The sequence below is a fragment of the Callorhinchus milii genome, unplaced genomic scaffold (assembly GCF_018977255.1).
Source record: "Callorhinchus milii isolate IMCB2004 unplaced genomic scaffold, IMCB_Cmil_1.0 Scaffold1, whole genome shotgun sequence".
NCBI lineage: Eukaryota > Metazoa > Chordata > Chondrichthyes > Chimaeriformes > Callorhinchidae > Callorhinchus > Callorhinchus milii.
This window is the reverse complement of record NW_024704742.1, coordinates 103,009,281-103,033,747: the sequence shown is the minus strand read 5'-3', so window position 1 is coordinate 103,033,747 and position 24,467 is coordinate 103,009,281. Positions and strand designations below refer to the sequence as shown.

The 24,467-nt window shown below is 44.6% G+C and overlaps 1 protein-coding gene across 1 annotated transcript; it reads right to left on the bottom strand.

Moving 5' to 3' along the window:
- Positions 1 to 363: 363 nt before the first annotated feature.
- Positions 364 to 23,988, bottom strand: fem1c (fem-1 homolog c). The gene is made up of 2 exons (XM_007897379.2): positions 23,276 to 23,988; positions 364 to 3,034 (listed from the first exon to the last, which is right to left on the bottom strand). Exons 1-2 carry the CDS (start codon positions 23,817 to 23,819, stop codon positions 1,725 to 1,727), a joined length of 1,854 nt encoding a protein of 617 aa, XP_007895570.1. The 5' UTR covers positions 23,820 to 23,988; the 3' UTR covers positions 364 to 1,724.
- Between the last annotated feature and the right edge of the window lie 479 nt (positions 23,989 to 24,467).

Sequence of the window (24,467 nt, the reverse complement as noted above, 5' to 3'; positions counted from 1 at the left end):
TCTGTGGTTTGACCTGCAGTACATCCCCAATAGTATGGCTAATCCTTTTTTTTAATCCTTGGGTGGGAGGAAGCTTCTCTGCTGCATTTCTAGGAGAATTCGCAGTTTGGTTTGGATACTCTTGAACATGGTAATGGGTGTGTCAGACAGTCGGCTGACCAAAAACAATTATGCTTATAAGTTTGTGTAAAATTAATTTGAGGTTTGAAACACGTGTCTGTAAAGATCAACAATTTTATGAATTTGCATCAGACATGTCACAAACATGCATGCCTGAAACAAAATACTGGACATTTGTGCAACATTTATGTAAGCTTTATGATTCTGAAAAGGTGAAATTACAAATAAATTCCAGTCATTTTCTTTCATGGAAGTTGTTCTACAGTCATAGAATAACTTTTATTCTATGGGTTACACACACCACATGTTGTATAAAGTACATTTAAAAGCAGCAATTCCTTTACAGGCTGGAAATATCCACTCCATGAACAACAATTGGCAACACAGCAAATTTGACACTGGCAAAGGCGAGTGAAACTTTCTTGCATTTTATTGTGAACACTTCAATTAAGACATTACATGGCCCACGTGCCATAACTTATCAATAAAGTGCAGAATTACAGTAATTACCTGAATCCAACTCCTCTCTCAATCAGGTCAGCCTCTGTGTTACAACAGTAGTACGGTTCTTATGCACTGTTTATCAAGGTACTTTGATGTAATCTCCATAACGATTGATTTTAAACACCTCAAAGGCAGGAGGTCACTTCAAACCAAAGAAACCACACCTCAGTTTACTCTACAAAAGGCATTAAAAGCAAACTTCTCAAAGTCTCCATTTTAAAGATGCATTTGCTCACGGATCAAAAGGTAGCTCATTCCCCCCATTCATTCACTAACAAGACATTAAAGGACACAATGCAGCAACCTTGAGGGTAAAGCCCTATTTTTAAATTTGTACAAAAAAAGCCCACAGGTGCTTTCCATCAGTTGCAAGAGGTCAGAATACATCTTTTGCCAATTTAAAAATACCTATGACGTTTTTGATGAATGAGCGCTTCAAAAAGGAAAAGTATCGCATGGAAAAGATACCCAATGTCCCATTCAGGATGCAGTATCTGCAGAGAAATGTTCCGACACAGAACAGTCATTCGTCCAAGCCAGTGCACTGGAAACTTAAAAGCACTTCAGGTATTGCTGATGTTAAAGCTAGTTTAAACAGCTTGCAAGGATTAATTAAATGGCTCACAGTTGTGAACAGAGGCAAAACAGATAAGTTTTTCTTAAAAATTGTGAAAATTGCATCTACACTAACCAGCACAAAAAGGAATTGAAAAGTCAGCTTCAGATACCCTGATACTTTGTAAATAGTAAAATATGGTTAGAACGAAAATCACATTTGGCAGAAATTTTTCTAGAGCTCAAAAGGCATTACAGGCTGAACCGTGCCCAATTTACCCAAAAGCAAACTTGTGGCATACAGCACCAGACACCATTAAAATACTGATGAAAGTTACAATATATTTATATATACACATACATGCATTACTGCTGTGCATGAACTGTGGTGCGTGGTTGGCCACAAGGCAAAACAAAGCATGCAGCTGTCATCATTCACTAAAAGCTGCTGAATCCATTCAACATCCCTTAGCGCAAGATGAAAACTTAAGTACTTGAACAATTTCTTCCCATATTTACAAAAAGAGAGCTTATGAAGCAATCAATCATCTGTGCAGCAAAATGAATGCCTCCAATTTTTCTGGGATCTGTCCTCTGTAAACCAATTGGTGTTTGACTATGGCACGGGCAGCAAGACACTGTAAAGTTGTATGGTTGATAGGTTGAATTAAGTTTTTCCCCATTTCCTTCTCATCGAGTAAGTCGCAGGCTGTCTGCTTTTGGGAGTTTGTGGTGTCAAAGTGTGCTCCTGCCTTAATCAGAAGATTCATGATCTCAGGGTGGTTGTTGCGTGCAGCAATGTGCAAAGGACTGTTGCTGTCCAAGTCTCTTGAGTTGAAGTCTGCTCCGCACTCCAACAACATTGCTGTGACTTGCAGAGATGGGAATTTACAAACTGGATAGCGACCGACAGAGGTGGTGTCTTTATCGACTGCGAGGTGAAGTGGAGAAAACCCAGCTTTCCCTCTGGAGTTTAGCTTCAGAAACCTGTAGATGGTTTGCCTCTTGAACTGCTCCTGCTCAGAGCTGCATTTCACTTTCTCCAGCAAGCAAATTAAATGCAAGATGATGGACAGGGCTTTGCTTAGCTGCGTAGGATCTGGGGGAGACTGTATCTGTTTAATGGCCCGGTCTATCTCAAAGACGCTTTTGCTCAGTATCCCCATCAAGTCAGAGAAAGACACGGACGTTCCCAAGACACCTTTCGTTCGGTCTTGTAGCATAAAAGAAAAAAGTTCAGCGAAAGACAGCAAGCTACTGGCGGTCATGGGGCTCAATGGGTCCAGGTTGCTCTGCTGCATATCCAACGCATACTTCCACAGATTGATGCACCTTTCAAAGTTGCCAGAATCGGCATAGACTGCACCTCTGTACCTGATGTAATAAGAGGTATCTGGGTGAGAGGGGCCCAGTATTCTCTCTCTGATCAATAAAGCCTGCATCCTCATCTCATCTGGATCAGCAATCAAGGCTTCCAGTTCCTCCACAGTCGTTACTTCTTTGGTATAATCATAAGCCATCACTAACTCCTTGGGCTCAGGTTTCCCAAGGACTCTAGCAATATCGCTGTATCGCATGTCCATAGCTCTCTTCCAGTACTTCATAGCTCCCAGCAAATCTCTCTTCTTGTCAACAAAGGTGGCTCCCAGGAGCTCCAGGGCATTGATTCTCTCGACCTTGCTGGTTTGTGGATGCTGGGTTAGAAAGTCCACAATGTTGGTGTGACCGGTCACACTGGCTGAGAGCAATGGGGTCATTCCGTACCCATCTTTCTCCATCCTCGCTCCGTATTTAAGCAGCATCTTCATGATCTCCAAGCTCCCGGACTCAGCACAGTCGTGCAAAGCTGTGTTTCCTATAAAGTAAAATGAAAGAATCATTAGCCAATGGCACCAATGTTTCAAATTAGCAGTACATTTAAAGGATTTTAAATGTGTCAAAACATATTGGCGAGAAGATTAAAAAAAAGTCAGGAAGGATGGAACAATAAATATTCAATATAATCTTAAAAATTGGAACACTTGTGTGGAAACTGGGTGGTGTGGGGGGTTGGTGTGGGTCGGGAGATGGAGATTCCCAGTCAGGTTCAATCTGACTGTGAATCTCAAAGTTTGGACATACAATTCTATTTTGGAAATCCCCCCTCTTGTCCTACATTGTGAACTCAAGTCCTCAATTTTCTAACCCGAGAATACTACCAACTGAGCAAACCGACACCTTTAAAGGATTTATTTCCAATCAAAACAAGTATGTGCTGCCAGATGGGTCGGTGTCGCTCAGGGCTGTTGCTGGTCCCCTCCTCTTCAACCTGTTCATGCTCCCTCTTGGTGACATCATCCGCAGACATGGGGTCAACTTCCACATGTATGTGGATGGCACCCAACTGTACCTCTCTGCCTCCACCCTCGACCTCAGGACCACTGATGTCCTGACAGATTGGCTGTCGGACATCAAGTTCTGGATGAAAGTTAACTGTTACAGTTGAACGTCGGCAATACTTAGTTTTCAGGCGGGACTTGAAAAGGGGAGAGGGGAGATAAAGCGGAGGGATTGAGGGAGAGGATGCACACTCCACCTCACCAAGCCAGTCAAGAAACCTAGGCGTCCTTTCTACCCTATATGCATACCATGACACGCACTGCCTTTCCCCAACTCTGTAACATGTCCCGACTCCGCCACTGCCTCAAACCTCAGCCCTCCGAAACCCTTATACATGCTTTCATTACAAACAGGCTTGACTATGCCAATGTCTTGCTTGTTGGCCTTCCCAACTCTTCCCTTCACAAGCTGCAGATCATCCCAAATTCTGCAGCTCGTGTCCTCTCCCCCACCAGGCTCCATAATCCCATCACCCCCACCCTCACCCGGCTGCACTGGCTTGCCATCCCTCAGAGGATCCAGTTCAAAATTCTCATCCTCACCTTCAAGGCCCCCCATGGCCTTGCTCCCTCCTGCTTCTCCGACCTGTTAACTCCTTATCAACCTAACCATTCACTCCGCTCAGCAGGTTCCGGCCTGCTCCGTGTCCCCCGCCCACCCCCCTTCCCAATCAGCAGTCGGGCCTTCAGTCTCTCTGCTCCCACCCTTTGGAACTCCATCCCACATTGCCTTTGCCTCGCTCCCTCCCTTTCCTCCTTCAAGGCAAGCAACAAGACCCTCCTCTTTGACCGTGCCTTCGGCCACCCTCCTCCTTTCTCAGACCTACCCTCTCCCTGATCCCAACCTTCCCACATTTGGGTCAAAGCACTGTAAATTTGTAGACGGAAAGGAAAACAGTCACAATGTGATCTGTGCAATAGAGTTCAAATTCACATTTACGTACATACACTGGCACAGACTAGTTGGTCAGTTCTGGGCTGTAAGTCTATGTATTTTGCTCATTTTACTGCCTGTTATCGTCACAAATGCAATTATAATTAGCAACTCATTTGCGATTCCTAGAATGTCTTCAACAAGAATTCTAACTCTCCATCAAATTAGAAGCCATGTGCCAAGAGTAACAAAACACCAAAACTTTCCCTACTAATACAGTCGTTAAACTTCAGCTTAAATAAAATCTGTGAAATGCTTTGAGACTTTTGAATGAATCACAACATGTCAAATGCTAAGATTATTATTTAAGTGCTCTTGCAATGCAGAGCCTTTATTGTAATGGTAAAAAGATACAGACTGCTTGCATGCAAGCTTCAGGTCCCCCTGCTGCAGGTTAGTCAGAAACATGTTGAAAACTGTTTTGCAGCTACAGCTATGATTGTATGACATTGCCTTGCCATGAATTTATTTAGGAGTTTGTAAGAATGCCAAGAAAGGTTTTAATTGGCCCTTATTGAAAATCCAGGAAATAGGTGAACAAACATCTGAAACTGCAGACACAGCAAGGCTTGGTTTCCATCAAATTAGATCTCAGTTTCTGAATTCAAGAGCAATATCATAATATTTTACTAAATGTATTTGACAAGACTGATGGCATGCACACAGTACTCTTTAAACATTCCCACATCCACAGCAAGATTACAAATATGACTAGTACTGAGGTACTGACATTTATTACAGGAACTAGAAAACGGAAGCTTCCAGATTCGTTACCCAGCACCGTATATAGAAAATGGTTACATCAACAGACCAATTAGATTATTCAAGACTTTTCCTCAGGCAGCTACCTGGGTTGGATAGGAAAGAAAAGATGCACAGATGAACTCTGGAAGGATTAAGCTTCATGGGCTGAATGACCTTTTTTCATTCCATCCTTCCTTTATTCCTCCTTAGCAAAAATCTCCCCCAGGTACCAGCCAAGTGCTTTAAACATTAGATTAAAATAGCTCAGGAGGAGCAGTGTGAAGGAGCAGCATGTTTCATGATATCCGTTGCCTTTGAAACCTGGGTCTCAAATCCACCTCGAAAACATGATGTTTCCTCTCTCTCTCCCAGCTCCGCTCTTCACCACAGCTAACTAGGTAGTTGATGCCCTAGTTTAAGACTTCTTGTCCGGCCCAATATTGCCAGTTAACAAAATCAGCACATGTTCAAATCCCAAAAGTGAGATTAAAAAGAATTCTGATTAATTGTTGCTTTTACTTTGCGTTTTCTTTCAGGCGGAAGAGAAAGGCACAGTCTCACGCAAACGTAAAAAAAATGCAATTTTGCAAAACCTGGAAGTGGATAAATACATTAACAATGTTAAATTGTGCCTCCTTATTCCATTACTATTCCCAGTAAGAGGGCAGAAAGTCCGACAACATTGGTTACAAATAGGTCAAGTGCCTTGGGATTTAACCAAGTTTGCCACCCTGTAGTATTGCCACTTGCCATCCCAGGTAAATCACATCTCGCCAAATAGGAAAATACAAGTTGACCAAAACTGGAACGCATGGAAACTGCTCTGGGCAAGGTGACAAACAACATTTTGTCCATCTGTGACAAGTGCCGCCTCTGCCTTCTCGTTCTCCTCGACCTCTCTGCTGCCTTCGATACAGTGGACCACTCCATCCTCCTCCACCGCCTCTCCTCTCACCTCAATCTTCCAGGTTCTGTCCTTCAATGGTTCAGGTCTTATCTCTCCCACTGTCTCCAATTTGTCTCCGCCAACTGTTTCTCTTCCAGCCCCTGCACTGTCTCGTGTGGTGTTCCTCAGGGCTCTGTCCTCACTCCCCTCCTCTTCAACCTGTTCATGCTCCCCCTTGGTGACATCATCCACAGACATGGGGTCAACTTCCATATGTACGCGGATGACACCCAACTCTATCTCTCTGCCTCCACCCTCGATTCTAGGACAACTGCTGTCCTGACAGACTCTGTCAGACATCAAGTCCTGGATGAGAGCTAACTTTCCACAGCTGAGTGTCAGCAAGACTGAAGCCCTCTTGATTGGCTCGCGCCAGCGTCTCCGCACCTCAGGCACTTGTAGCATCAGCATCCACGGATGCAAATTCCACCTCACCAAGCCAGTTAGGAACCTGAGCATCTTGTTCGACCTTCAACTGTCCTTTCTCCCCCCCTATCCGTGCCATGACCCACTCTGCCTTCCCGCACCTCTGCAACATTGCCCAACTCTGCCACTGCCTCACCCCTCAGGTCGCCGAAACCCTCATACATACATTCGTCACCTCAAGGCTTGACTATAGAAACTCCCCCCATGTCGATCTCCCCAACTTTTCCCTCCACAAGCTGCAGATCGTGTCCTCTCCCGAACCAGGCTCCGTGAACGCATCACCCCCACCCTCGCCCGGCTCCACTGGCTCTCCAACCCTCAAAGGTTAGAATTCAAGATCCTTGTCCTCGCTTTCAAGACCCTCCATAGCCTTGCCCCCTTCTATACCTCTGACCTGCTGACCTATCAACCTGTCCATTCCCTCCATTCAGCCGGCTCCGACCTGCTGCGGGTCTCCCGCCCGACACACCCTACCATGAGTGGCCCGGGCTTTCAGCCTTTCTGCCCCCACTCTTTCGAACTCCATCCCACAATCACTTTGCCCTGCTCCCTCTCTTGCCTCCTTCAAGGCACGAATCAAGACCCTCCTTTTTGACCGTGCCTTCAGCCGCCCTCCTACCTCTCTGCCCTCCCTCATCCCACACCTGCCGCCCACACTCCTGACTGTTCAGCACCTTGGGACGTCCTCCCGACATGAAAGGTGCTTTATAAATGTAATAAGATCATAAGACGTAGGTGCAGGAGTAGGCCATTTGGCCCCTCAAGCCTGCCCCACCATTTACTAAGATAATGGCTGATCTTCTAACCTAATTCCATTTACCTGCCCCATCCCCATATCCCTTAATCCCTCTATCCTTTAGAAATCTATCAACCTCAGTCTTGAATATGTTCAAGGACTGAGCATCCACAGCCTTCTGGGGTAGAGAATTCCACAAATTCACGACCCTCTCAGTAAAGGAATGTTTCCTCAACTCAGTTTGAAAAGCTGTCCCTTAATCTTGAGACTACGACCCCTAGTATTAGATTCTCCAACCAAGAGAAACAGTCTCACGGCATCTACTCTGTCAAGACCCTTAAGAATCTTATAGGTCTCTATAAGATCACCTCTAATTCTTCTATATTCTAGAGAATATAGGCCTAGTTTACTCAACCTATCCTCATAGGTCAACCCCCTCATCACAGGAACCAACCTAGTGAATCTACACTGCACCCCCTCTAAGGTGAGTATGTTCTTTCTTAAATAAGGAGACCAAAACTGCATACAATATTCTAGGTGCAGTCTCACCAACGTCTTATACAACTGCAGCAAGACTTCCCTACTCTTGTACTCTAACCCTTTTGCAACGAACGCCAACATGGCATTAGCCTTCCTAGTTGCTTTCTGTATCTGCATACTAACTTTTTGTGACTGGTGTACAAGGTCACCCTCTGAACAGTAACACTACCTAGTCTCTCCCACTCTAGAAATGTTGTTGTTGTTGGTGTCACAACATTTCGGTCACCTTGGATTACAAACCCATGAAAGCTTGTAACACAGCATGAATTTGCCTCTGGAACACTGCACAGCAATAATCACTTGGCCACCTGGGTCACATAGGACACCTGCCAAAGGCAACCTGACCATGGACAAAATTTGGCTGTTATGGCTGTCTGTGGAGCATTGTTCTATGCAAGTTGGCTGCCATGTTTGCCCATAAAACACAGACCCTGTGAAGTGCTTTGAGATGTCCTCCCAAAGTGAAAGGAGCAAAACCAAAAGCAAGGATTATTATTATTACTCTGATCAGCTAATAGTTTGTTCAAACCCATAGCAAGTGCATACTTTTGTGATTCACTAATAAGACTCTTCAATTTTTCCTCAACTACACGGGTAAAACCAAAAGCATGGTACCATGCGATTTCACTAAACGCTGTAGCCTTTTCAATAATTTCTACCCACAACCACCAATATTTGTTTATTTAAAAAAATTGGAAGTTGGGTCACGTTGAGGCTTATTATCCTATGCAAATGAAGGAATCTTTGAAGGAGGCTAAGGACAACCCCAAGCTCCTCTTCTCCATCACGAACTGACTCCTCCGCCCACCCTCTCACACCTCACCCATCCTCACCTCAAATGCCAACTGCGAGGCGATGCTGGACTTCCTCAAATCCAAAGTCGAGGGAATCCATTCAGCTCCCTCTGCAACTGCTACACCCTCCCCATTTTCTCCTCCCACCCCAGCCCCTTACTCACCCCTCTCTCCACACCTTTGAACCCGTCTCCCCCTCCTCTCTCATTACCACCATAACCCGAATGAAACCCACCACCTGCTCCCTCGACGCCATCCCTACCCCACTCCTTTCCTCCCATCTCCACCTCCTTGCCCCTCTTACTCATTGACATCGTAAGCATCTCCCTGTCCTCTGGTACTGTTCCCACTCTTTTAAAAACTTCTGTCATCACTCCTAACCTTAAAAAAACCCTCCCTGTACCCTTCCCTGCTCTCTAACTACTGCCCCATTTCCAATCCCCCTTCCTCTGCAAGGTCCTGGAATGAGTTGTTGCTCCTCAGCTTCGCTCCTTCCTCCTGGTCAAAGTGACAAATGACATTCTGTCCATCTGTGACCAGGGCTCCCTCTGCCTCCTCATCCTCTCTGCTACTTTCAACACTGTCAACCACTCTATCCTCATCCACCGCCTCTTCAACATCTATATGCTTCCTCTTGGTGACATCATTCGCAGACATGAGGTCAACTTCCCATTTATGCGGATGATACCCAACTCTATCTCTCTGCCTCCACCCTTGACACCAGGACCACTGCTGTGCTGACAGAATGTCTGTCAGACATCAAGTCCTGGGTGAGAGCTAACTTTTTTCAGTTGAACGTCAACAAGACTGAAACTCTCCTGATTGGCTCCTGTCAACGTCTCCTCATCTCAGACGCTGACAGCATCACCATCCATGGTTGCACACTCCACCTTACTAAGCCAGTCCAGAACCTTGGGGTCTTGTTTGACCCTCAACTATCCTTTCTACCCCACATCTGCGCCATGACCCACTCTGCCTTCCCCCACCTCTGCAATGTCGCCCAGCTCCGACACTGTCTTACATAGGCAGGCCACCGAAACCCTCATACACGCCTTTATTACATCGAGACTTGACTATGCAAACTCCTTGCTTGTCGGTCTCCCCAACTCCTCTCTCCACAGGGTGCAGATCACCGAAAACTCGGCAGGGTGTGTTCTCTCCCGCACTAGGCTCCACGCCCTATTACCCCCATACTTGCCCAACTCCACTGGCTTCCCATCACACAGAGGATACAGTTCAAGATCCTGGTCCTCACCTTCAAAGCCCTCCACAGTCTTTCCCCCCTCCACCTCTCCGACCTCCTAACCCCCTACCACCCTGTTCGCTCCCTCCGCTCAGCGGGCTCCGGCCTGCTTCAGGGCCCTAACCTTGCTCACCCCACTATCGGCAGGCGGGCCTTCCGCCACTCTGCCCCCACCCTCTGGAACTCCATCCCGCAGTCCCTCCGTCTCGCCCCCTCCCTCACCACCTTCAAGTGCCACCTCTTCGACCGTGCTTTTGATCTCCGTACTTCCTCCCCGACCCTCAGCTCGGGTCTGTCCAGTGCCTTGGGATGTCCTTCCGAAGTGAAAGGCGCTATACAAATGTAATTTTGTTGTTATTGTCGAATCATACCCATGGGGAAAAAATATATTTTCGCTGGAGTATACTTTTTAAAAGCAAAATGCTGAGAACAACACCTAACTCTGGTAAACCTAGAATACTCTGTAGAAGTAAACTGAAACATCAGCTTAATCCTCACCTTTTCAGAATAGGCAACTAAACAAGGGGGGAGGGGGTGGTACGTAACAATGTGCTTTAACAAATAGGGCTATGGGACAAAAGAGCACAAGGTCATCTTTAGATCATTAATGCTGAACAAATACACTGCATACCATTACAATGGTGGGAAAAACTGCGTGAATTAAACTTGCTTTTTTAAAAAAATTTTTTACTGTGATTAGATCAATGAAAACTAAAGTTTAAAAATAGTATTAATAATAATATTGCCTGTAGCAGCCATATTTCTTCTGAATTATCCACACTGTTTGCTAACGCACAATGGGGTAGGTCCCAATTAATGTAGATAATTGCCCTTCAGATACTGTATAAATGGAAGTGCTTGGAAAGAGAAAGGAGACCAATTAACAACTTTAAGGATAGAGAATGCAACAGCTGAATTTCTACCCAACTTCAAAGATCTGCCCTTCAAATTCTAAATATATTCTCCTTTTTAGGCAATCAGAATAATAATCCTTGCATTCGATATAGTGCCTGCCTTAGGTCATCAAAATGTCTCAAAAATGCATCAAGGGATGTGTTTTATGAGTGAATGACAATTTTAGTTTTAGTCTGGGGCATGGTTGACCAGGATGCCTGGTAAATTCCCTTCTGTTTTCCAATAATGTCATGGGATCTTTAACATCCATCTAAACTGGCAGACTCAGCTTAATGTCTCATTTAAAGGATAGCACCTCAATAATGCAGCCCTGAATGGAGCATCCGGCTAACCTGAGATCAAAGCTCCAACATGGAAATCAAACCCACAACCTTCTGATAGAGCAGAGAGTGCTACCAACTGAGCCAGTTTGATACCGACCGGCACAGGAAACCAAAGTTCACTCATTCAACTAATTTTACCACAAAAGATTCACCCCACCTTACGATCAGCTGGCAGTGACAAAACAAATCACGAGTTCTTTGATTTGCAAGATGTTCTCACTTGGAGCAGCCATAGTACTCCAAACCCTTATTCACCAGTCTCACTAAGGCAACAACTGGACATTTTGTAAGATGACCTTGCAGGCTTGGCTAATTTTAAGTACTTTGAAACACTACCCCATGTGAAGGCACTATATAAATGCAAGTCGGTTGTCTCTGTAAGGTAAGTAACAAGAATCTGATAGTCACTTTGGTGAATGTGCTAGTCACTTGGGAAAATGGCATCTCAATAAATTCATTTTTTTGTGTTTGACACAAACAAAATGACTAGTTGTCTAATAATTATTCAGTGCCTAGATTCATACATTTTGGATTCTTTCTGTTGCACAATATGGCTTTTAAGGAGCTGCTCTACCACAGCTTTGCTCACATCTAATCTTGGGATTCAATCGCAACTTTGTCTTCTTTCCACCTCTCAATGTCCAGATCGATTTCACCATCCCTAGACTGTTTACATGACTTCTGCAAAGCAACAGAGGGAGAGTTTAAGAGAAGTTAATATGTACATAGCTTTTTGGGAGGGGAAGGCCACTTTTCTCCTCTTCTTATGATGGGATGGACGTGTACCTACATTCTGCCTAAGTGTCATTTTTCAGATGTGAATTTATATTGGGAAAATATTAATCAGGCTATTCAACCTGAGGAGGCAGTAAAGCCAATTTTACTCAAGATCCACATTTGCCAGAATGGACACTGGATGGTGACAAAGAGCAGAATTCCTAATCAATGGCGTACACGGACAACTGATGTCAGTCAGCAGCACTCTCATCTCTGAATGGGACTTTGAGCTTATAATGCTCATAAATGCAGCGCTCTCCCAGAACTCCATTGCAGTGATGGGTGAGTGCTGCATTATGAAAGGTGTTTTTCTTTGGATGAGATGATAAATTCATCAGCTCAGTTTGCCTATTTAGACAGAGGTTAAAGATCCCATGGTACCATTGGAAAACAGAAGGGAGTTTTTTTCCTTTCATTTCACAGCCAACAATCTCTCAATTGAAACATATTAGTCATTCACTGTCTGGTAGTTTATTGGACATTGCTGTATCCAAATTGTCTGCCGTGTTTGCCAACAGATAGTCACTACACTACTGTAAATTTCTTTGTAGATCTTTAAGGCCATATAATAACATTTGATTTAGTACTTTTCATGTCTTCTAGACCTTGATGACATGATGAGGTGCTATACCAAATGCAAGCTTTATAATTAGTGTAATATTATAACTGATACACCCCCTGAGAACAGCTTATTCAGCATCGACCAAGGCCTCCTAGTCTATACAACAGAGCTGCATTTAGCCTCTTTCGGTATTAGCACAGCCCTTTTTCAAGCAAGTATTCCAAGTGTGCATAAAAAACTGCCCCCTGCCATTTCCAAACAGGTTCAACATCAAGTGCAGTTAGTCCAAACTGTTACATGGTGTCTCAGATGTGCAATGTGTTTAATGTAATATAGATCAAAATTTCTGTATGCTGTTCAAGCTTAAAATACAATTTCTAAAATTAGGAATTATTTTTATCTCAACACACTGTGGAATTCGAGTTATTTTTTACTAGAGTAGTCTAAAATCATCACTAAAACCTGATGACCCAATAACTTTCAGTGTTTTATGCAGCTGTTTAAAACAGGTTTGTGATGCATTAACTATTCAGAGCAACCAGAGGGGTGGCCTATTGTGCTGTACTCTCGAAAGTCAAACTCCAAACTTTAAATAAAAAATTACTTGAAACAACTTGCTTTCTTATTGTGTGTTTGGTTATCTTGACGCTCTTTAAACAACTTGAATTTATAAAGCGCACTTCAAGTAAGATGATATAACACCTTGGATCACTTCTCAGTGGTTGGATGGTGAGCTAGGGAGAAGGGGAAAATGCCCATAACTGGGGGCGAAGAGGTAGGCTTCAAGGCACGCTTTAAAGATAGACACAGAGGTGGCTCGGGCCACTGTGGGGGTGGGACACAGTTCGAGTGGCTGGGCCACTGTGGGGGTGGGACACACACACACAGCAGAGGGCAATGTTAGCTGAGTGGAGGGAGAGCTAGCAGAGAAGCAAGGAGCAAGCAGAATTTACTGGTCATCAAGCTGGGAGGGTGGGAGATGGGGACCCATGGCAGGTGGTGAGCATTTTCAAGAAGTTTTTGAAGACATGAGGGCAGCAAGGCAGAGATTTAGGCTAAAAACTCCAGAGGAAATGGCACAATGGCTGAAGGCATATCACATGAAGAAGTTCTGATGCAAGAATTTTTAGAAGCTTGCCCTTTTTAAATAGGAAGCCACAAGCCTATATTGGCAGCACTGAAGGCAATTTGCTCAATTGCAACTGTACCACCAATCCATCAACCAAGAGACATACACTTGTGGCAAAAAGAAGATTTAAACACTTTACTACCCTTCAGTAGCCAGTCTCCCAAGTAGATTTTCAATTTCATTTTATACATATGGCACAGAAACAAGCTGGTTTGGTCCCTCAGCCTCAAGCTTAAACGTAGAGATGCTGACAGGCAAGTTTAAGGAGTGAGAGTCTTTAACAATAACAAGAATAACAAATTGTATTTATTAAGTTTAAACTTAAACTTCCACATCAGAACGTTCCAGGGCGCTGGAAATTGAGGAATTTGCACCCAAGCTGCAGGTCTTGATCAGGCAGGGGATGAGGACAAGTGGAGAGGAGAGTAGATAACCAAAGGCACAGTCAAAAAGGAAGGTCTTGAGACAGACTTGATGGGGGCGAGGCGGAGGGACAGTGATGGGAGTTCTGGAGGGTGGAGGCAGAAAGGCTGAAAGCCCGCCCAACAATAGTGTAGAAGGCAGGGTGGCGAAAGTGGAGAAGGTCAGTGCCTGCAAAGCGGAGGGAACGGACAGATTGGTGAAGTTTTAAACGTTCGCAGAGGCAGGTTGGGAGGAGCAAGGATCCAAACTGTAATAGTTGTTCCAATTAGTATACTGCACCGCTCATTATTCTAGTCAGTATAACACACTACTTATGGTCCGTATAGACCTCAACTAATAATAGCTCCAATCACCTAAATATACCACTGTTAGTTCCAATCTGTATACTCACTGTCCAAGGTATTTCTCTAAAGAAAAAGGTTCATTTGTGGAACACTCCTGAATAAAGCTAATTTAAGGACTTATCCGGGAGTGTTCCTAACTCTACTTCTGCACTCCAGCTTTGGAATTTTGGTAAAGTGCAATCGTAGGCGTGTGTAAAATGTGCAGTTCAACATCAGTTGTCTTGTTTTGCTAGGGCTTCAGTAAAGAGTAGTCATTCTGGATATGTAAAATGTTCATATCGTGTCCTTGAGGAAAAACACACTTACCGTAATTCTAGATTTTGCTCTCTCAACTGGGTGTTGTGCCTGGAGAGCATTTTGAGCTGCATTATACTGAGGTTATGATACTGCAGGAATCAGTTTGAGGTTATAAATTCAGAGTACCACTCAGTCAGCAGTGTTTTTCTATAATGGGGAACCCACAAACTGTGTGGGATCCTAATCACGACAACCAGCAAGGGGTCAATTTGAACTAACCTTTGCACTTTGTTCATTGACCAATAGTCACCGATTTGAAGGCTATCCACATAAATATAATACAGGCCAGAATTTTCTAGAAGTCAGCTGCAAAGCATTTCTCAATACATCTGCAACAATACAGGTTAATCCTGCAGGACAACCAGCATGAATTAATGGATAAGGACCCGGCAGATAGTGTCTGCAGTGATAACAAAAACAGCCCATTAAAACAATGGAAGTTATAAAAATAACATACCATGAGATAACCTAACAGGCAGTGACCGAATCAAGGAGTCCAGCCAACCAGTTAAACTGCTCATCCTTCACGCGAACCCTCAATTGCCACCTTGTAAACTCACTTCCACGTATCATTATCCTCTGCAATTAGAAAGAACACATTGCTCCTAATGGATACCTTAATACCGTGCAAGGAAACCCTCAAACAGCAATGTGATACCTCTTCCTTTTAATCTCATTTATACTGAAGTTTTTTTTTAAATTGCAAAAGGTAGTGTAGAAAATTTGTTTGTAGATTTGGTTGAGATTCAGTGGCAGCAGCAGATATATATATATATATATATAAAGCTTACCCTACTCTGTTCTAAAAATAATAATTATAATAATCGTTACATTTGGTATAATGCCTTTCATGTTGGAAGGACATCTCAAAGCTCTCCACAGGACATACTGTAAAGTGGAACGACTATTTTTGGGGTGAATCGGCAGCCAGTTTTGCACACAGCAACGTCCCACAAACAGCCATGAAGTGAGGATTTGTTGACCAGGACACCGGGAGAAACTCCCTTCTCTTTTTGTATAGTGCTATGGGATTTTCATGTCCACCTGAACAGACAATTTAACATCTCATCCAAAGGACAACAGTTCAAACAATGCAGTCCACCCCCAGCTCTGTGTTGGAGTGTCAGCCTGGACAATATGGATCCCAAATCGCGTTGGGGGCTGCAAGTGCTACTACAGGAGGCTGGCAATGATAAGCGAGAGTGCTGACTGCACCAGTGAGACGTTTCCATTTCTTGCAGCAGCATATGTTGGACATCTGGGCAAAATAATCAATGTTGAATTACAGGGTATTTGTTTTATTAGACTAAATAGATCCAGTAAATGGGTTGTAATCACTCATTTTCAATTCAAAAAGATCTTAAAGCAGGTAGATATAGCTCTGTGTAAAACTTAGATAGCTCAAGTATAATGTGCTATAGTACTCGTAACCTTAATATATCATTGCTTAAAATTCCCCTCTATCTGGAAAGAGATATCTATAATTTTCATTTTACACATCTGATGAATGAAAAGATTTGATACCAGGAAGAAGCTCGGTTGGCTTTCAGCAGATATTATTCAACTCTTCAATCAGTCAGCACCCCCATCAATTGATTGCAAATCAACAATATTTCACTCCCATAACATTGATCCAAATATATTGTTTACTATGTTTCTTTCCCTGCTGAATTTCTCTCTCACCAATACATAATACTGGATCTCCATTTAGATATGGAGCATGGATTAAAACAATATTTCGATTCCAATTAAGGTTTATTTAATGAAAACCGGGATTTCTTTAATGGGTGTGAAGCAAGCCAGTGTTTTCTATGTGGTGGGGGCAGGAGGTCACAGAAGATTGAGTGAAGCCATGGAAGCATTTGAAAGCATGGATGAGAACTTTGAATTTGATTTGCTGGGGATGGGGATTGGGAGACAGTGGACCTTTTCGAGGATGGGGTTGGGGGAACGTGTTCACAGAGGTTTGTGCAGGAGGGGTGCAACTTGGAAAGTGGGAGTGGGGGGAGAGAGAGGAAAAGAAGAAAAAGAGATTAGTGGTGGAGGCAGGCAATGCTTCAGATTAGAGGAAAAGCTAAGTGAGCAAGAGCAGGTAGATGTAGTCAGCTGCTGAGGTGACCCTAAGGGGAGCTAAACAAGAGAGCTTCAGTCTTGTCGACGTTGAACCATAGCAAGTTAGAACTCATCCAGGACTTGATGTCTGATGCACAATTGGTCAAAACAGTAATAGGACACATTAGTGAAAGTAAATACTGAAAGAGTAGGAGGAAGTCACAAGGCATGAAAAACGATAACAAGTCTAAACATTTTGACAAAATGCAGCAATGTTATTCACAGCTGTAGTTTTGAATATTTCAAACATCACCTAAAAATAAGAACAAATTATAAATAAAAGTTGTATGTTTCTCATCGAACAGCAGTGGCAAGCCAAGCATTCAGCAGAAAATAGACTGCCATCTCATCTAAACTGATAAAAAACAAAAGTGGTTTTGAGTAAAAAGCCTTTTGTGAAATTCAAACAAACAATGATCAGAGCCCTTGTGACCCTCCTATAGTCTGTANTTTTTTGGGGGGGGTCAGCTGGGTGTCTGGAACATGAGGAAACCCATCACCATGCTTACGAGTATCCAAACCAAGGGAGAATTTGATGCATCCCACCTACACATGGAAATCCCAGATAGATTGTTGGAATGGTACACATACACTCTTCCTGGAGGGATGCATCCTGCTTAACTAATTCCAGAAAGTAGTAGGCACAGGTTGGCACGGGTAGGGGACCCCAGAGTGTGGGTTCAGGTACTGATGAGAGTCCAACAGCTAAAACCACATAGCTTGCCCTTGATATTGCTGTCTAACAGGCTTTCCTGCTGCTTGTCCAACTAGTTTGTACTTAAGATTCGGTTTCTTAGGAGGCCAATGTGCACTGGAGTTCCCAACACTGAAACATCGAGGGGACAGAGCTCAGTTAAAGCCTATGATTTCCTCTGTGATGTGTGCTGGATTATGTCACTATGTAAGCACCAGGGCCAGGAACCCCAGTATAAGACAGGCACTTGTTTTGTGCTGGAAGAAGCAGTCAGTCAGCCTGGACTACCTGGGCATGTTCTTGATCCTGACTGTACAGCTGCATTGATCTAAGACAGTCCTCAGGTTCCATGTTATAAGATAGGACATAATAAAGGTGAAAAGCAAGTGATAAAACGGATGAGTATTCCTAAATTACACAGCAGGAACAGTAGTTGAGCATCCAGCTAGACAACACAGTGCAGTGGGAAAAGTTAAATGTGTGCTGGGTGTCTGGTCACAGCACTGGATTGTTGGGTTGTGAGATTTGCTTTCTTTGTTTAAGGTTAAGTTGGCAGCCCACTCCCTGGTAGTCCATGTAGTGACGTGAGAGTCTAATACACAGCAGGGTCAACTTCACAGACATGACCATAAAGCAACATTGTCAAGGAAGGGGATCTCCTTCTCCAGCACACCCAGTAACAGTTAATAAAAGGCAATTGCTAGTAAAAACCAGAAATCTGGTATAAACACAGAAGTTGCTGGGAACACACAGCATCCATGGAGAGAGGAAAATTAGTTAACGTTTCAGGTCTATGACCTTTCGTCATGTTGGAAGGGAGCAGATTATAAAGATAAGTAGAGAAGTGGGCGGGGAAAGAAAGACAAAGGAAACATTTTTAGATGGAGGACAGAAGATGATAAGACCAGAGGAGAGCAAAACAAAAGGCAATAGAGGGGTTATAGAACGAACAGATGCATCTAAGAACCAGAGGTTAAGTGTTAATGGTTTATAGGGGAGGGGGAGGGAGTGACATTAGGGAACAGTTAACGTTACTTATCATAACGTCACTGAATTAGCAAAATCAGGCTAGCAGTACATGGTAAACAAATGTGGTGATGGAGTCCTGTAGCTCAGTGGTTAGAGCACTCGCTTTGCAAGTGAGAGACCTGAGTTCAATTCCAGGCAGAGGGCGAAACCTTGGGCAAGTTTCCTTACTCCACACAGAGCCTAATAATAATCCCTCCAAAACCAAAAACAATAATAAATTGGTCATTTTCAATCCACGACTGTTTGTGGGACATTGCTGTGCGCAATTGGCTGCCGCGTTCCCCCACAAAATATACAGTCAATTCACTTTACAGTATATTCTGTGAAGCGCTTTGGGACGTCCTCCCGACGTGAAAAGCGCTATATCAAATGCAAGGATTATCATTATTATTATTATTATGGGGGGAGGGGAGCAAATCTACAGAAGAGTGGTTGTATTCTTCAGGCATATAAAAGATAAGCCTCAACATTTTGTTCTTCTTTGTAAAACAATGACAGCACTTCTGCAACAACAACAAATTACGCTTGTAAAGCGCCCTTCACGTCGGGAGGACGTCCCAACGTTCTGGATAGTCAAGGATTTGGTCCCAAGCTGGGGTGAAGGGCAAGGGAGGGTGACCGAAGGCAGAGTCAAAGAGGTAGGTCTTGACATGGTCCTTGAAGGAGGCAAGGAAGGGGGCAAGGCAAAGGGTCTGTAGGATGGAGTTCCAAACGGTGGGGGCAGCTGTAATTCTGCACAATTACAGTTAAGCACCATTGGCTGCTACACATTGGCTGTCCTGTACCTCACCAATCTTAAAGTAAAGATATAAGGGAGGGAATGGGTCACAGGTCTTATACTCCCTCTTGATCCATGCAGTCCCCTGTCCCACATTTGCACCTTCTTCTCTTTGACCGAGCCTTCAGCTCCCCTCTCGACTCTCTACCCCCTCCTCGCTCCCTCCCTTCCCTCCCCTCACCCTGACCATTTCCCCCCTGCTCGGGTCCTGACCCAACTGTCCAGCGCCTTGGGACGTCCTCCCGACGTGAAAGGCACTCTATAAATGCAATCTTCTTGTTATTATTCCAAATGTTAATTCCTACCAGTGTCAATTTGAAACAAAGTGTGCTGGATTTAAACTTGGATTTGCTTCAAATTGATTTAACTCGTCCAATCCACAAAGCTTTTTTCGATCGAGATTTGCCTTTCAGCCAAAAAAAATAAAAATGAATGCTATTTATTTTTTAAAAAACTGAAGACATCAGGACAACTCACTTCCACTTCATCGATCAGCCCTTCCTTTTCAACTACAGGATAGGGAATTAGTTGCCTGGATCTCAATTGTAGATGCCAGTAGAACTGATTATTCAGTATCATACCTCCAACGCCCACACTCTGCGGGGTTTAATTTGTATTTCTCTATACCCTCCCTCCCTTCTTTCCTTATTACGCTGATGACTTCTGCATTTAAAGCAGGAATAAGCCTTTGGTCCCAATGCACCCAACTACTCAAATCACTTTACTTACCCGAGTCTACGTCGTCAGTGACTGCAGATTATTTTACCAATAGGGTATATTACAGCTATGCCTAACTGCATTATCTCAACAGGAACCAGTAAATAATAAGAAAATGTAAGTAGACAACTCTTCCACAAACACTATTCTGGAAGCACAACTTCAGTACATTATTTCTGCCCAGGTTAAGAGCTGCTAATGGGGATGAATTGGTTGACTATATGACCATATTGTGGAATTAAGTCTCTGAACCACCGGGAAAATCCCTATTGCTTATTTTAATATACAAAAGAGGAAGCTCATTCAGTAACAAATTATATTTAGAATGAAACGAACCATTCTTATGTCAGCATTTGCTTATACATAGTATAAATAGCACATTTTCTTCACTGTTAATCTTAAAAATAGCTTAGTTGAGTGGAAACAGAAAATAAATTCTCCTCCTGTTTTCCCATTTTCATTTTATAAAGCCCTTGAAAGATCAAGGTACAACATCAGCTCAATGAGAATACAGGTATCATTAACACGTTTAAACACTTTTCTCTACAACATTGTATTTGCATATTTTAAGAATACAAAGCATAGATCAATATCACAAGACTTTCCCAGGCTGGACAACAACAACAAATTACATTTGTATAGTGCCTTTCAGTTAGGAGGATGTCCCAAAGCGCTGGACAGACCACTCTGCTAGGCCTTTGGCTTGTTGGGTTGAGAATATATGTCAATAATTCAAAGACTAATTGGTAAGGCAGAAAGGCTAGTTGGCCACCACCATTTTGTATTAAAACAAAGCCAATGTTGTCTCCATAGGGTAATCTCACTTACCTGGCCCAAACTCCAGGCAGATTTGCTTTTAAAAATACTCAGCCAATCAACCTCGAAAGGGTGATAAGACCACCCACTATTAAAACCTAAATGTTCTGTTTCTATGCCTATCTGATCTACTACTTCAGGGGTCTTCAACCAGTCGGTTGCAGCTAGGTCACTCATGCTCCATTGCATAGTCAAAAAGACAAGATTAAGGAGCAATACAACCGTGTAGTTATATAGTCCTGGTACTTCAGTCACATCTCGAAAAAAATATAAAGGTTATTGTTTAAACTGCAGTAGATATCACTCTCTGTCTTGTTTTTAATTGAGCATGTGCGAGAGGACAACTAGCTGTGACAACCAGTTGGAGACCCCTGTCCTATGGTATTTTCTATAACAAGCATATCTGTAAGTCCACCTAATGTCAACTCAATGAGTGATGTACTGCATCTATCTATACTCAATGATTGCCTTAAATTTTATTTTATCTTCATGCTGGTATAAAAGTTACACAAGTTGGCCTGGTCACCTGGAATGTGAAGATTTTTGCGTGTACAAAAACTCTCCAGAATAAAAGAGTCTGCATTTATATTGATGATGGACATGTTTCTCATATTGATGCAACTCCATGCTCACTTGTTTTTGGTCAGCCTGGTGTCTGACACGTACGGAAACCATTATCATATATACAAACAAGTTCCATATAGGCATGCCACCTACACATGGCGATTTCCACATCTAGAATGGAACGTCAACTCTCTCCCTGGAGGAACACACGCTGTCTGCCTAATTCAGAGTATTAGGCAGAGGTTTACAATAGCCAAGGCTTGGGAGACACCCCCACACCCCAGTGTATGTTGGGGTGTTGCTTAAGTTCAACAAGCTAAGTGCATAGTTCGTCATTGAGAATATTGTCTGGCAAGTTTCCTCCTGCTTGTCCATCTTGTTTTCGACATGAGGGCTTTCGCTTGCGCAGTTAATAGGAGCCGAGTGGAAAGAATCAGTGACCAGTTTGCTCCTCCAAGTCCCATCAGTGAAGTCGTCCAGCTGGCCTTCCATTACATTACTCCAAGTTTAGAGTACTTCGGAATTAGGACCCACCTCGCTCAGGAAGTGGAGCACCTCGACTATCAGAGATATCAGTCAAGTCTGACATTCTGTTGCCAAGCAGATCAATTTGTAACCAGCTCAGCTGTCAGGTGAACCTGCTTATCTCCTCCCAACCCCACCCCCAGGATAGACGTTGATTGGTCATTTGATATCTGACAAGTGCAGGTTCACAAACTACTGCCAGCAGTTTACTGCAACTTATCAGAGCGCGTGCGTGAGTAAGGGTGTGCGTGCATGGGGGGTGTAAGAGATAGATAGAAGTGGAAGTTGAAGAGGAAACTGCACTAATGGGACTACAGTATTTACATAAATTCATCACAGCTTTTATCAATAGAAAGTTGATCAGAGTTTTATTAGAGAAAGTTCATTTATGGGGGAGGGGAGTGCTCATACTCCACGTGCGGCAGATTTATGGATCTAATACTGTATTGTGCTTCGCTGCAAATATATATTTTTAAATCCAGAACGGATTCACTCCGTCGAAACAAAAGTTAAGACAACTTTACAAGCCCATTTCAACTGAAAACAACCAGTTCAAGAACAAAAGCAAGAGGCCTTTCTGTAAAAAAAAAGTTTCACTCATATTTTAAACAGCTTTAGTATCTCAGTGATTTAAAAAACAGGACTTTTGTCCTTTTTTATTAATTTTACCATTTTTAATAAGTACATTTTAAAAATATATTTCATGGATAATCTAAGCTCTAGGTAGGTCACATTAACCTTGTTATTTAATTGGATGCAGCACTGTTTTACTGGTAATTCAACCTCTTTGGATGGCCACTTTCAGCAACTGCACCCCCGGACTCTGGAACTTCTTGGCTCTATCGCCCCACCTCCCCCATCTTCACCTCCCACCTGAACACCCACCTCTTCACCATCCACTATAGTCACCTCCCTCGCTCGGGCATCCGATCCCACACTGTGCAGCGCCCCGAGAAGCTATTCTTCGTGATGGGCCGCTGCGCGAACGCAAGGCGTCGTTGGGACAGACCCCAATGCGAATTCGTGAACCCAACTATCATCCTGAAAACTGACCCGATTCACGGCGTCGCGAGAGAATACAGAAATATCTCCCATTCACGTCAGTCAAACGGCGAAAGGAGCCCCTTCACATTGTCACCACAAGGCCATTCCTTTGCCCTCCAAACCCTGCGCCAGAGCAAGAATAACCCTCGCGTTTGGTACAGCGCCTGAGCGCGTCGCCGAGACGTCTCAGAGGGCTTCACAGAGTACACTGTAAAGTGAATCAATCGGGGACCGTACATTTTGTATGACAATATATACACACACAGACACACACAGACACCCAGACACCATCTTCCAAGGAGTTACCTTTGACACTTTTCCTGTTGACATCGGCTCCTTTCTCCAGCAGGTACTTGGCGATGTCCCTGTGGCCCTTGTAGCAGGAGATCATGAGGCAGGTGTGGCCGTGCCTGTTGGCCACCTCCATGTCGGCCCGGTGCTCGATCAGGTACTTGACGATGTCCAAGTGGCCGTCGAAGCAGGCGGCCCTGAGCGGGGTGGAGTTGGTGAGGGTCGTGTTGTTGACCGAGGCCCCGCGCTCCAGCAGCGACCTGACCACCGCCAGGTGTCCCGCCGCCGAGGCCGCCCACAGCGGCGGGGCGCCCTCGATCGTCTCCCCGTCGAAGTTGACCGAGCCGCCCAGCTCCACGGCCGCGCCGCACCGCTCCAGCAGGTACACCACCACCTCCAGGTGGCCGTACCGGGCGGCCATCAGCAGCGCCGTGGCCCCGTTCGACTTCTCGGCCGCCAGCGCCGACACCTCCTCCGGGGTCTTGGTGGACAGCAGCTTCTGCAGCAGCCGCACTTTGCCGTCTCGGGCCGCGTTGAACACCGCCGTCTTGATGTCCATCCTCCTGGGCTGTGACTGCGGCCTCTCCCTCCCTCTCCCGCCTTCCTGACCCGCTCCCGCTCCGCCGCAGACTCCGCCGCCGCCTTCTCTATCGGAACCTCGCGCCGCTCGGGCTTCCACCACCGCTTCTCTCCCCCTCCTCCCCCTCTCTCTCTACCTCTCCCCCTCCTCCCCCTCTCTCTCTACCTCTCTCTCTCTCTCTACCTCTCCCCCTCCTCCCCCTCTCTCTCTACCTCTCTCTCTCTCTCTACCTCTCCCCCTCTCTCCCTCCTCCCCTTCTCTCTACCTCTCTCTCCCCCACTCCCTCCTCCCCCTCTCTCCCTCCTCCCCCTCTCTACCTCACTCTCGCTCTACCTCTCTCTCCCCCACTCGCTCCCCCTCTCTTTACCTCTCTCTCTCTCCCTCCCTCCTGTCCCCCTCCCCGCCTCTCCCTCCTCTCCCTCTCTCTCTGTCCCTCTGGTTCTCCTCTCTTGAGCGTTGACTTTGTATTGGCTGAACTTTTCCTCCCTGTTTTACCACAGACCGGAGTTGCCGCTCTCTCTCTCTCTCTCTCCTTGTCCGCACTTCGCTTCGCCTGTGGTTACTCCGAGTTCATCTTTCTTTCCTTCTCTCTCTCTCTCCCTCTCTCCGGTCTCTCTCTCTCTCTCT

What these genes read in the sequence shown, in the direction of transcription:
- fem1c (XM_007897379.2), bottom strand. Translation starts at nt 23,819, where the DNA reads ATGGACATCAAGACGGCGGTGTTCAACGCGGCCCGAGACGGCAAAGTG. An exon ending in CAACAGGAAAAGTGTCAAAG is followed by an intron (nt 3,035 to 23,275) that starts GTAACTCCTTGG and finishes TTTACTTTATAG; the next exon opens with GAAACACAGCTTTGCACGAC.